This window comes from Babylonia areolata, chromosome 3 (genome assembly GCF_041734735.1).
Source record: "Babylonia areolata isolate BAREFJ2019XMU chromosome 3, ASM4173473v1, whole genome shotgun sequence".
Lineage (NCBI taxonomy): Eukaryota > Metazoa > Mollusca > Gastropoda > Neogastropoda > Buccinidae > Babylonia > Babylonia areolata.
This window is the reverse complement of record NC_134878.1, coordinates 62,865,125-62,879,140: the sequence shown is the minus strand read 5'-3', so window position 1 is coordinate 62,879,140 and position 14,016 is coordinate 62,865,125. Positions and strand designations below refer to the sequence as shown.

Genomic DNA, 14,016 nt, shown 5'->3' with positions numbered 1-14,016 from the left:
CCAGTGATGAGAACTCCAGTTTCCTGGCCTACGAAAAGAGGTGAGTAGATCCGCAGTTTCTCTAGCCTTCTGTCTACATTACTGTATTTATGTACGATGAATAATTGAAACAGATACTTATATAGAGTCCGTCCTCGGTCGGAGACCAAGCTCTAAGCGCTTTACAAACATGGGGTCTTTTGGACATCAGGCTGCCTACCTGGGTAGAGCCAGCTAACGGCTCCCATTGGGCACTCGTCATTCGTTTCCTGCGTCATTCAATTAGATTTCAGGCACGCACATATACACACTCGACAGACATGTAACATTTTATATGCGTGACCGTCTTGTTTATATAAACCTCCATGTAGGCAGCCACACTCCGTTTTCAGGGGGTGTGCATGCTGGGTATGTTCTTGTTTCCATAACCCACCAAAAGCCGACATGGGTTGCAGTATGTTTAACATGTGTATTTGATCTTCTGTGTGCATATACACACGAAGGTCTGCACATACGTTGACTTGGAAGATTGGAAACATCTCCACTCTTTACCCATCAGGTGCCCCTTGCCAAGGTTCAAACCCAGGACCCTCAGATTGAAAGTCGAGCGCTTTGACCACTTGGTTATGTCTTTTATCTCTTTGTTTCAGAGTTATGGTTGTATGTAAAAGTTGAGTGTGAATGTGCTTTGATTTTTTTGTTTTTTTTTTTTGTTTGTTTGGTTGGTTGTTTTGTTGTTGTTGTTTTTTTTTAACTAAGATTTAGTGCTATATGAATATATTTATTATTGATATTGCCATTACTGCTACTAGTAAAAGAAGCTCCTTTTGAAGGTAGAAAAAAGACAGTATTGGAATAGTTGTTTTGGTTTTATGTGATGGTATGTGGGGTTTTTTATGTGTTGTTGTTGACCCAAATATAGTGCAAGAAGTTTTGTGACTCATATATGTGAGTGTGTGAATCTGCTGAATCAGAAAAAAGAAAACGATTTGAAGTTGTTTTGCAATTTTCATTTGAAAAAACAACATGATTTTGAACAAATTTATGCTGTTGGTAATTCACAATATGTCAGAGCATAATTATTTCACATCTTGTACTCTGAAGTTTATGTTGTGTTTTATATTAGGATTACCAGTTGATATGTTTAAAACTGTTACAGTCATTTTCCATCAGTGGTTGTGCGTACCAGTTGATAAGTCTGAGGACATGTTGGAGAAAGGTAGCTTAAAATGGAGAGAGGAGGATTCACCCTTGTTGCTGCGCATTGATGTACTTTCTCTATTGCATGGACGTGCTACTCCCCCTTCCACCCGCCTCACGCTGGGACACTTCGGGAGGTGACGCTCGAATCCCTTTCCCCCCGGTCCCCTTCATGACCGTTTTATCGGGACGAGCGTCCCCTCCGCTATCAGCGTCTGCAGACGCATCGCCGCGGTCCCTATTGGGAGAAATCATGAGCTCCGGGCCTGGGAGAGTCTCTTGGCGAGTATCTCTGCCAGCATCATGATCCCTGCCTTCGTAGGATGGCAAACGAGGCATGGTACCGCGCGTAAGCACCCAGCGAACAATACGATCCCCAACAGAGAAAGGAAAGACAGGATCGACTCAGAGGTAGAAAAATACGAAGAAATCGAGGGGGCCGAGTCGAAACGGGTACACAGAATGTAAGCACAATATACATGCAAGCCGCATACAACAAAATAAGGCCAAATGAAAATGCTTAATAGCCAAAAAAAGCGTTAGACGAGACAGAGCGAAAACCTGACAAGATGGCGTGGAGAGCCTTGGCCAAAGGAATGATTCAGCGCTTATAGCTGTTAGAGGCGTTTGATTGGCTAAGAGCGGGCCAGACTAAGAGGGGCGTCTTTTCACTGTTAGCCGCGCGAAATTTGGCCAAACAGAGCAAACCATAGGCCTAGTTTGCATCAGTTTGACATGGTAAGTATATGTAAACACCAAACATGGAGTATAATACAAACTCCTCCTTTTGGTATGCCTGATGCTTCGTGATGGTGGATGTTAAAGGATTGCTTTTTTGTCTTCATTTCCTCAGAGCTGAAGCCCTGGCCAGTGAAATCCGAGACCTTCAAGGAGAGCTTGGAGACTATAACACGGTATGGTCATTCCCTTTTTTTTTTTTTTTTCTTTTTTTTGGGGGGGGGGGGGTGGGGGGGGGGAATCTAGATAGATGTACAAGTTTAGTTACACCCGCCGGGAATGTACGACTGACACGGTCGATTCAGTTTCTCTTTTACGTTCATTCTAGTTTTATAGTTTTAAAGTTGATATGAAAATTCATGTAGAGCCAAATACAAGTACTTGTACGTTTTTATTTCACTTTGTTACATTATTTGTTGACAAGAAGTTAAATGGGCCAAAAGAAATGTTTCTGTTTTAACCGCTTGAAGAGGACGATAGAGTATTTTTAACTGAATTGAATTCATAGCATGTGCATGCTTCATTTCTTTTGTGTGCTTTTCTTCAGTTGGTAGACAAGCTGACGACAGATGAGGACATTCAAGATGTGGAGTTTGACTGCAATAACGTAAGTACAAATCCACTGCATCCTGCTCCTCATTTTCAAATGAGATTTATTCACAGATAGCGCTAAAATAAATATATGAATGAAATAAAAAGCAGATGGAAACTGTATTGGACATTACTGTAAATAAGTCTGACATTATTTTTTTTGTGTTTCTGTAGCAACTCCTGCATAAGCCATATCTTTGGATTGTAAGTTATAGAAATCAGTCATTACATTATTAAAGACAGGGTTAAGATAAGATATCTATTCTCGCCCTCTTAGACTTGTCAGCAGCTTTTGACTCTGTCGATCACTCTATCCTCTTGAACAGACTTAAAACTTCCTTTGGTATTCGTGACACTGCACTAGCATGGATCACGTCTTACCTGTCAGATGTTACATAGAAAGTGTGTGTAAATGGTAGATACTCTAGAGTATCTGCCTTAAAATATGGTGTCCCATAGGGTCCGTCCTAGGTCCTGTTCTTTTCATGCTGTATGCGGCTCCTGTGTCAGATGTCATCAGTCATCATGCGATGTCGCATGAGAGCTTTGCTGATGACACACAACTTTATCAGTCGGCTTCCATAGCTGAATTTGATGCACTGGTGACTCAAACACGGGAGTGCATTGCTGGCTTGAAGGACTGGATGACTCTCAACAAGCTGCAACTAAATGATGATAAGACTGAATTTATGATAACCAGTGTTGAGGTTAAAAATGCTGCTGCTTTGCTGATTTAAAAATCTTGGTAATGGTTGTACAGACGTGTATGTTGTTGATTTTTTCATTTCTTTTATAAATATGTGTACTTCGGTTGGCATTCAGAATTTTGGTAATTTGTTTCCAGGAAAGAAATAACAGAAGGAAGTTGCATGAAAAGTGCTGATTATCTGTATAATGTGGGTGTATACATGCCTCATTTACTGTTTGTCTCCAGCTGAAGTCACAAAATGACCGGGAGAGCAAGAAAATCGAAGAGTTGTTCGACATCAAGAAACAGTAAGTTCTGGTTCACTGACGACTTAACACCACATGAATTGAAAAACTGTCACAAAAGCAAAACAACAACAAAAACTGCAAAACAACACTGTTGATAAACATTAATCCCCTTCAAGCAAACAACACAGCTGATAAACATTAATCCCCTTCAAGCAAACAACACAGCTGATAAACATTAATCCCCTTCAAGCAAACAGCACAGTTGATAAACATTAATCCCCTTCAAGCAAACAACACAACTGATAAACATTAATCCCCTTCAAGCAAACAACACAACTGGTAAACATTAATCCCCTTCAAGCAAACAACACAACTGATAAACATTAATCCCCTTCAAGCAAACAACACAGCTGATAAACATTAATCCCCTTCAGGCAAACAGCACAGTTGATAAACATTAATCCCCTTCAAACAAACAAACAACACAGCTGATAAACATTAATCCTTGTCAAGCAAACAACACAACTGATAAACATTAATCCCCTTCAAGCAAACAGCACAGTTGATAAACATTAATCCCCTTCAAGCAAACAACACAACTGATAAACATTAATCCCCTTCAAGCAAACAACACAACTGATAAACATTAATCCCTTCAAGCAAACAACACAGCTTATAAACGTTAATCCCCTTCAAGCAAACAACACAGTTGATAAACATTAATCCCCTTCAGGCAAACAACACAGCTTATAAACGTTAATCCCCTTCAAGCAAACAACACAGTTGATAAACATTAATCCTTGTCAAGCAAACAACACAGCTGATAAACATTAATCCCCTTCAAGCAAACAGCACAGTTGATAAACATCCGGGGGTCATGTTAAAAGGACTGTTTTTCACAGTGTAACAAAGCTTGACAGCTGCAGCCAGTTTTCCCGCCAACAGAACAATGACTAACCTTTGCTCCCTGATCGTGTTAGAAGTGAGCAAAGTCCACTGTGGTGTTTTGACATGAACCGAAGCCTTGAGACTGAGAACATTGTATCCAAAAAATATTTCCACTGTGTTGTTTAGACATGAACCGAGCCTTGGGACTGAGAACATTGTATCCAAAAAAATATTGGGTGCTAGGGGGTGTTTTTTTCGTGTGTTTTTTTAATTTTTTGTTTTTTCGCTTAGAAACTTGGTGGTGAATGAGTTATTAAAGAAGGGTTCCGTTGACACGCGTGTGACGCAGGAAAGAAGACCAAATCCAGCTGCTGGAAACGGAGATGGACCAAGAGAGACGCATGGCCGACAACCTGGTCAACGACATGGTGAGGGAGCGCTGATTGTTTGTCTTTGTCGTTCATCGTGCATCATTGCTGTCCGTTGCACAACTGACCGACCCATCACGTCTTTGTCGTTCATCGTGCATCATTGCTGTCCGTTGCACAACTGACCGACCCATCACGTCTTTGTCGTTCATCGTGCATCATTGCTGTCCGTTGCACAACTGACCGACCCATCACGTCTTTGTCGTTCATCGTGCATCATTGCTGTCCGTTGCACAATGACCGACCTGTCACGTCTTTGTCGTTCATCGTGCATCATTGCTGTCCGTTGCACAACTGACCGACCCATCACGTCTCTGTCGTTCATCGTGCATCATTGCTGTCCGTTGCACAACTGACCGACCCATCACGTCTTTGTCGTTCATCGTGCATCATTGCTGTCCGTTGCACAACTGTCCGACCCATCGCGTCTTTGTCGTTCATCGTGCATCATTGCTGTCCGTTGCACAGCTGTCCGACCCATCACGTCTTTGTCGTTCATCGTGCATCATTGCTGTCCGTTGCACAACTGTCCGACCCATCACGTCTTTGTCGTTCATCGTGCATCATTGCTGTCCGTTGCACAATGACCGACCTGTCACGTCTTTGTCGTTCATCGTGCATCATTGCTGTCCGTTGCACAACTGACCGACCCATCACGTCTTTGTCGTTCATCGTGCATCATTGCTGTCCGTTGCACAATGACCGACCTGTCACGTCTTTGTCGTTCATCGTGCATCATTGCTGTCCGTTGCACAATGACCGACCTGTCACGTCTTTGTCGTTCATCGTGCATCATTGCTGTCCGTTGCACAATGACCGACCTGTCACGTCTTTGTCGTTCATCGTGCATCATTGCTGTCCGTTGCACAACTGACCGACCCGTCACGTCTTTGTCGTTCATCGTGCATCATTGCTGTCCGTTGCACAACTGACCGACCCATCACGTCTCTGTCGTTCATCGTGCATCATTGCTGTCCGTTGCACAACTGTCCGACCCATCACGTCTTTGTTGTTCATCGTGCATCATTGCTGTCCGTTGCACAATGACCGACCCATCACATCTTTGTCGTTCATCATGCATCATTGCTGTCCTTTGCACAACTGACTGACCCATCACGTCTTTGTCGTTCATCGTGCATCATTGCTGTCCGTTGCACAACTGACCGACCCATCACGTCTTTGTCGTTCATCGTGCATCATTGCTGTCCGTTGCACAACTGACCGACCTGTCACGTCTTTGTCGTTCATCGTGCATCATTGCTGTCCTTTGCACAACTGACTGACCCATCACACAGACCCGTATCATGGCTGCAAGACTATAAACGTCAATTACATACCTGAGTGAAAAAGAAAAAAAAAAAAAGAAGGAAAACCGAAAACCTGGGAAAGAAAATGAGGCACAAGTACCGACATATCCTTCCGCGTACTTAACTCTTTCCATACGAACGGCGAAAGAGACGACGTTAACAGCGTTTCACCCCAATTACCATCATCAAAATATTGCAAGAGGAAGGCTCTTATACTGAAGAGGTGAATGTTGACAAAGAATACCACATTTCTTACGACGGAAGCTAAAGGTTGGGTCATTCAGACACCCACTGGACATCCAAGGGGTCTGTGTAGAGGAGAACAGAGGACTGGCCGTACTGAGTGAGTTAAAGGACATGACTCTGATATTGAGTAGTATATAAAAGAAACACAAAAACCTGGGAAGGAAAATGAAGCTCAAGTACCGACATATCGTTCCACATACTTACAGGACATGACTGATATTGAGTATTCTGTCACTTTTTCACCAGAGAATTATATATATATATATATATATATATATCTGAAAAACAAAACAACAGAACGTAACATAATTATATATGCCTCTGTGTTGTGCTTGTCTTTCTGTGATTCTTGATGTATGTACGTGAGCAGACACAAAAACTTCCCCTCCAAGGGATTGATAAAGTGATGCTGTATTGTTTTGCACTGCGTTGTGTTGCCTTGCATTGTGCTGCATTGCAATGTATTGCAGTGTACTGCACCACACTGCATTGTACTGCATTGTATTGATTTGCATTGTGCTGCATTGTAATGTATTGCAGTGTACTGCACCACACTGCATTGTACTGCATTGTATTGATTTGCATTGTGCTGCATTGCAATGTATTGCAGTGTACTGCACCACACTGCATTGTACTGCATTGTATTGATTTGCATTGTGCTGCATTGTAATGTATTGCAGTGTACTGCACCACACTGCATTGTACTGCATTGTATTGATTTGCATTGTGCTGCATTGTAATGTATTGCAGTGTACTGCACCACACTGCATTATAGTGCATTGTATTGATTTGCATTGTGCTGCATTGTAATGTATTGCAGTGTACTGCACCACACTGCATTATAGTGCATTGTATTGATTTGCATTGTGCTGCATTGTAATGTATTGCAGTGTACTGCACCACACTGCATTATAGTGCATTGTATTGATTTGCATTGTGCTGCATTGTAATGTATTGCAGTGTACTGCACCACACTGCATTGTACTGCATTGTATTGATTTGCATTGTGCTGCATTGTAATGTATTGCAGTGTACTGCACCACACTGCATTGTACTGCATTGTATTGATTTGCATTGTACTGCATTGTATTGTAGCGTACTGTATTATATTGTATTGTTTTATACTGTATAGTATCGTGTTGTCCTCCATTGCATTGCATTGTATTGCATTGTATTGTACTGCATTGCAGTGTATTGTGACGTCAGTCTAACGTTGCCCTGTTCCCTCAGGACCCGGAGACACGGCAGCGCTACATGCAGCTCAAAGACCTCAATGAGCATCTGCTGAGGCAGCTGGAGAACGGACAGCAGGAGCTGGATCAGCTCAACTCCAGGGTGGACACCCTGCAAGAGGTAGGCTGTGGTGTACATCTCTGTCAGTGTTTTCCTTCAAGCATGAATTTGTTATCATCAAGGACACTTTGACTGCGCCTATCTTCACTCTCAGACCAAGCTTTCAGCGCTTTATTTTTGCACAGCAGGCTGGCCTACCTGGGTAGAACTGACGGACGGCTGCCTTTAGGCGTTCATCGTTCGTTTCCTGTGTCATTCAGTCGTGCGCACATGTGTGTTTCAAGTTGATTTTGCAACAAGTTTTACTAGGGACGATTCTCTTGTGGCTGTAGGTTCTTTTGCCTTACAAACACTGAGTCATTTGCACAGCAGGCTGGCCTACCTGGGTAGTTCTGACTGACAGGGCCCTTTAGGTGTTCATCATTGGTTTCCTGTGCAGTTCAGTCACGCACACATGGCACATGTATATTAGCACTGATTTTGCAACATGTTTTTCCAGGGACAGTTCTCTTGTTGCTGTGGCTTCTTTTATGTGTGCTAAGTGTGCGCAGCACTCAGGATCTGGGTTTATCATCTCGTCTGAAAAACCAGTTTAATTACACATACTTAACCGTGACCCAACTAGTGCAGACTCCGGCAGGGGTCTGACATTCCTGTCCTGTGCAAACTATCCGCCCATGCGGAGCAGACGAAACTACGGCCGATAACCTCCCGGAAGTAGGTAACCTCCCCTTTGTCCCGCTGGTTATCGCCCTCTTTTTCCGGCAGCCATCATGACTCCTGTACCTGTGCTCTTCATACGGCTAAGTTTTTTCGTATTTTCTGTCTGTCTGTCGATTCTCTGGCGTTCTTGTTTGTGGTCAAATTATGTCTCCAACCAGGTCACATAATTATGTAGCTCGATTGGGGAATCGTGCTAAAATTAAAGCGCGATCGCAATCGATTCGCTGACACTCTGGGCCCTCTACTCCTGGCCCTCTAAACAACGCCAACCCGCCGCCTTATCATCTCGTCTGAAAAACCAGTTTCCAGTGCCTTAATTTTAGCCTGATCGCCCAGTCGAGCCGTATAATTGTGTGACCTGGTTGAAGACATAATTTGACAAAAAACAAGAACGCCCGAGAATCAACAGACAGACAGAAAATAGAAAAAAAACAACTTAGCTGTATGAAGAGCACAAGAACAGGAGTCTTCTTCTTCTTCTTCTTCTTCTGCGTTCGTGGGCTGCAACTCCCACGTTCACTCGTATGCATACGAGTGGGCTTTTAAGTGTATGACCGTTTTTTACCCCGCCATGTAGGCAGCCATTCTCCGTTTTCGGGGGTGTGCATGCTGGGTATGTTCTTGTTTCCATAACCCACCGAACGCTGACATGGATTACAGGATCTTTAACGTGCGTATTTGATCTTCTGCTTGCGTATACACACGAAGGGGGTTCAGGCACTAGCAGGTCTGCACATATGTTGACCTGGGAGATCGTAAAAATCTCCACCCTTCACCCACCAGGCGCCATCACCATGATTCGAACCCGGGACCCTCAGATTGACAGTCCAACGCTTTAACCACTCGGCTATTGCGCCCGTCGGAACAGGAGTCAAGGTGGCTGCCGGAAAAAAGAGGATCAGGGATACAGAGGGAAGGTCACCTACTTCCGGGAGGTTATTGGCCGTAGCTACTTTCATTTTCTCCGCATAAGCGGGTAGTAGTTTGCACAGGACAGGAATCTGACTCCCTGCCTGTATGATAAATAAACGTAATTTTAGGGAAAAAAATTTCCTTTTCCAGATCAGCACTGAAGATGTAGAGCAGGGGGAGAAAATTCAGGATAGAACAACAGTTCACTGCTCAGCCTGTTCTTCAGTTTGTCATCTCTGAAACTAAGAGACACAGAAACAGAACTGTTGAGTATTAACTCAGTTAAAAAAGAATTTCTCATTGCCTTCTTCTTACGTACACTTTAAAAAGACCGAACTTTGGCTTGTGTAAATATCTGGGATTTTTTTTTCCTTTTTTTTTTTTTTTTTTTTTTTGTTTTGGTTTTTTGGGAGGAAAGGTGTTTTAAAATATGTTTGCCATATACAGCAAAATTTATAGTCTTTTATTTTTAAATCCTGTGTCATTATAACACACACACACACACATGTTGAAGCTTGGGTTTTATTTATGCAATATTTTTCCTGTCCTCAACAGGAGCTGTCCCAGTCTCAAGTGAAACAGGAAGCAGGTAAAGTTGTGTGGCCTTTCTGTCATCATGTCGGTCCCTGGCAGCACTTCTCTGCTCTTCTTGTGTATGGAATCAGTGTTCTTGTTTTACTGCTTAAAACTTATCACAGCTTTTTTTTTTTTTTTTCTTTTTCACAAACCCCATCAAAATCAAGCCAAAACTTGCTGAGAAATTGCTCTGTACACTCATCAAGGCTTTGCCATTTGCAAGGGAGGTAAGTGTATGCAGTTGAGTGGCTGGGCACCTGATTATGCAGCTATCCCTAAACCGCAGCTATATCCGCGGTGGGAAGTGAAAGGCTTAACTTATTCAAAGCTGGGGAGTTTATAGCACAAAACACGCTGTTTTTCCTCCAAATTTGTCATGTGGACACATCCAGAATGCTGTAGTAGTTATTTACTTCCTTTTAATAGCGGTTTATGCATTTGTATTAATGTGAAAACTGTTTTAATGTGACAGATTTCGGTGTCAGAGCAATGCTAAGGCACACGGCTCAATGAGGTCAACAATATGATTATGTACAGGTAATATTAATTCTTTTTTTTTTTCTTTCTTTCTTTCTTTTTGTCTTGAAACAGTGTACTACATATTGCTTGGTCTGGTCACAAATGTAGCTGCGGGCTGTGTTTTCAGTGCGACTTTACGACCAGCTGCACGAACTGGAAACCAAACGCGGCAGCCTACAAGAGGAGGCTCGCATGAGGGGAACCCCCGCAGAAGAGAGGGAGAAACTGTTGAAGCAGGCAAGTGTATTAATGGGTAATCCTGCAGTTTAGAATACTAAACTCAGGGGCCATTAAAATGAAAAAGTAGAAGGTGTTTTAGACTGACTTCGATGCGCTGAGTCGAATGCAACCCTCAGCTAAGCTCTAAGACCACTCCTTTTGCCACGAAACTGGATCAGATGCACGGTAAGTAGTACTCCTTCCCGACCTGCACGCCATTTTGACTGCTGATCACGTGGGTGAACGCGTCATCAAAATGGCTCGCCGATAGTTGCTCGGGAAGTGACCGACTGAGTTTACTATTTATTATGTCTCTGTTTCATTGACAAGGAGTGGCCGTAGAGCTTAGCTGAGGGTTGCATTCGACTCAGCGCATCAAGGTCAGTCTAAAACAACCTCTATTTTTTCATTTGAACGGCCCCCTGAGTTTAGTATTCTAAACTGCAGGATTACCGTATTAATGATAATGATGATGATAATAATCTTGATGATGAAGTGCTCTTCTGCAGCGCCATTCCCTCACAGAGCGGCTCACGGCACAGCGCTTCGCAGATTACATATAACAAGAAAGAAAGAACAGTAGCTTAGAAAATTAAAAAAATTCAAACAGCAACATACCACTCACGGTGTTCCACAAATTACCCATTGCAAACGAGAAGCAACAAATCATCAAGAATAAGAATCAACAGACGGGCGCAATAGCCGAGTGGTTAAAGCGTTGGACTGTCAATCTGAGGGTCCCGGGTTCGAATCACGGTGACGGCGCCTGGTGGGTAAAGGGTGGAGATTTTTACGATCTCCCAGGTCAACATATGTGCAGACCTGCTTAGTGCCTGAACCCCCTTCGTGTGTATATGCAAGCAGAAGATCAAATACGCACGTTAAAGATCCTGTAATCCATGTCAGCGTTCGGTGGGTTATGGAAACAAGAACATACCCAGCATGCACACCCCCGAAAACGGAGTATGGCTGCCTACATGGCGGGGTAAAAACGGTCATGCACGTAAAAGCCCACTCGTGTGCATACGAGTGAACGCAGAAGAAGAAGAAGAATCAACCACGAAGAAACAGTCTTCTGTCCTCGCATTATGAGCAGCACACAAACACACATACATACGCATGTATGCACACATGTACACAATACACACACACACACACACACACACATACACACACACGCACATGCACACGCTCACACATACACACACACTCTTCTTCTTCTCCCTGAACTCTGTGAAGAGTCATTGCGGCATCACACAGAAGAGCTGTGTACACAACTCACACACACACACACACACAGAGTTATATAATGTGCATGCACCAGTTTGCACCACTGTCACAGCCACCCAGCAATACAACACAGCACAACTCTTTTTCTTTTTTCTTTTCTTTTTTTTTCCAATTAATTCACTTTAATCATATTCAAATCAATATATGCGTGCTTCGTGCAACTCATCTCTACACCTTATTCTGTCTTCCATCATATTCATCCCATGATGAATAAGGAAAAGGGGCGTAAAGTACCCTACCCCCCTACACACACACACACACACACACACACACCTGGAAAAGAAATATAGGCACGAGTACAGTCACACAAACCTGGAACATACCTTTGCTTTGAACATTCCGTCAAGTTTTCATCAGAGGATAAAAGGAACTAACCTTAATGTAAATATAATCACGCATATTAAACAAAATTATACATAATGAAGGGGGCGGGAGGGGGGGGGGGGGGGGGGACAGGGGGGGAGCAGTAACTATATTCTCTGACAAGCTGACTGTGTGGGCAGGTGAAGGAGGACAACCAGGAGATCGCCTCCATGGAGCGGCAGACCAAGGAGCTGCAGGAGAAGATGGACCAGATGAGAGACGAGATCACCCAGCTGGACCTGGACATTGAGGAGAACCAGGGTGTGTACAGTGTGTGAGGAGAACCAGGGTGTGTGCAGTGTGTGAGGAGAACCAGGGTGTGTGCAGTGTGTGAGGAGAACCAGGGTGTGTACAGTGTGTGAGGAGAACCAGGGTGTGTGCAGTGTGTGAGGAGAACCAGGGTGTGTACAGTGTGTGAGGAGAACCAGGGTGTGTGCAGTGTGTGAGGAGAACCAGGGTGTGTGCAGTGTGTGAGGAGAACCAGGGTGTGTACAGTGTGTGCAGTGCAGTGCAATGTGATGCCGTGTGGTACCCTGCAATGTGGTGCCGTGCGGTACTGTGCAATGTGGAATACAAGGAACTGAAAGTGTGCTCTGTCTTGCAGGTGAAAGGAACCAGGAATACAAGGAACTGAAAGTGTGCTCTGTCTTGCAGGTGAAAGGAACCAGGAATACAAGGAACTGAAAGTGTGCTCTGTCTTGCAGGTGAAAGGAACCAGGAATACAAGGAACTGAAAGTGTGCTCTGTCTTGCAGGTGAAAGGAACCAGGAATACAAGAAAGTGAAAGTGTGCTCTGTCTTGCAGGTGAAAGGAACCAGAAATACAAGGAAGTGAAAGTGTGCTCTGTCTTGGAGGTGAAAGGAACCAGAAATACAAGGAACTGAAAGTGTGCTCTGTCTTGCAGGTGAAAGGAACCAGGAATACAAGGAACTGAAAGTGTGCTCTGTCTTGCAGGTGAAAGGAACCAGGAATACAAGGAACTGAAAGTGTGCTCTGTCTTGCAGGTGAAAGGAACCAGGAATACAAGGAACTGAAAGTGTGCTCTGTCTTGCAGGTGAAAGGAACCAGGAATACAAGGAACTGAAAGTGTGCTCTGTCTTGCAGGTGAAAGGAACCAGGAATAGAAGGAACTGAAAGTGTGCTTTGTCTTGCAGGTGAAAGGAACCAGAAATACAAGGAACTGAAAGTGTGCTCTGTCTTGCAGGTGAAAGGAACCAGGAATACAAGGAACTGAAAGTGTGCTCTGTCTTGCAGGTGAAAGGAACCAGAAATACAAGGAAGTGAAAGTGTGCTCTGTCTTGCAGGTGAAAGGAACCAGAAATACAAGGAAGTGAAAGTGTGCTCTGTCTTGCAGGTGAAAGGAACCAGAAATACAAGGAACTGAAAGTGTGCTCTGTCTTGCAGGTGAAAGGAACCAGAAATACAAGGAACTGAAAGTGTGCTCTGTCTTGCAGGTGAAAGGAACCAGAAATACAAGGCACTGAAAGTGTGCTCTGTCTTGCAGGTGAAAGGAACCAGGAATACAAGGAAGTGAAAGTGTGCTCTGTCTTGCAGGTGAAAGGAACCAGGAATACAAGGAACTGAAAGTGTGCTCTGTCTTGCAGGTGAAAGGAACCAGGAATACAAGGAACTGAAAGTGTGCTCTGTCTTGCAGGTGAAAGGAACCAGAAATACAAGGAACTGAAAGTGTGCTCTGTCTTGCAGGTGAAAGGAACCAGGAATACAAGGAACTGAAAGTGTGCTCTGTCTTGCAGGTGAAAGGAACCAGGAATACAAGGAACTGAAAGTGTGCTCTGTCTTGCAGGTGA

General features: G+C 43.7%; 1 protein-coding gene across 1 annotated transcript in view; it reads left to right on the top strand.

Annotated features, from left to right (window-relative positions):
- The window catches only part of LOC143280186 (intraflagellar transport protein 74 homolog), a 40,903-nt gene that overhangs the window by 10,212 nt on the left and 16,675 nt on the right, over positions 1–14,016 (top strand). Inside the window, exons 7-15 of the mRNA XM_076584788.1 lie at positions 1–40; positions 2,033–2,093; positions 2,465–2,524; positions 3,443–3,504; positions 4,682–4,760; positions 7,544–7,666; positions 9,797–9,830; positions 10,464–10,573; positions 12,349–12,469. The exon at positions 1–40 is cut by the window's left edge and continues 59 nt beyond it. Coding sequence (XP_076440903.1) covers positions 1–40; positions 2,033–2,093; positions 2,465–2,524; positions 3,443–3,504; positions 4,682–4,760; positions 7,544–7,666; positions 9,797–9,830; positions 10,464–10,573; positions 12,349–12,469 — 690 coding nt within the window. The remainder of the gene's footprint in view (positions 41–2,032; positions 2,094–2,464; positions 2,525–3,442; positions 3,505–4,681; positions 4,761–7,543; positions 7,667–9,796; positions 9,831–10,463; positions 10,574–12,348; positions 12,470–14,016) is intronic.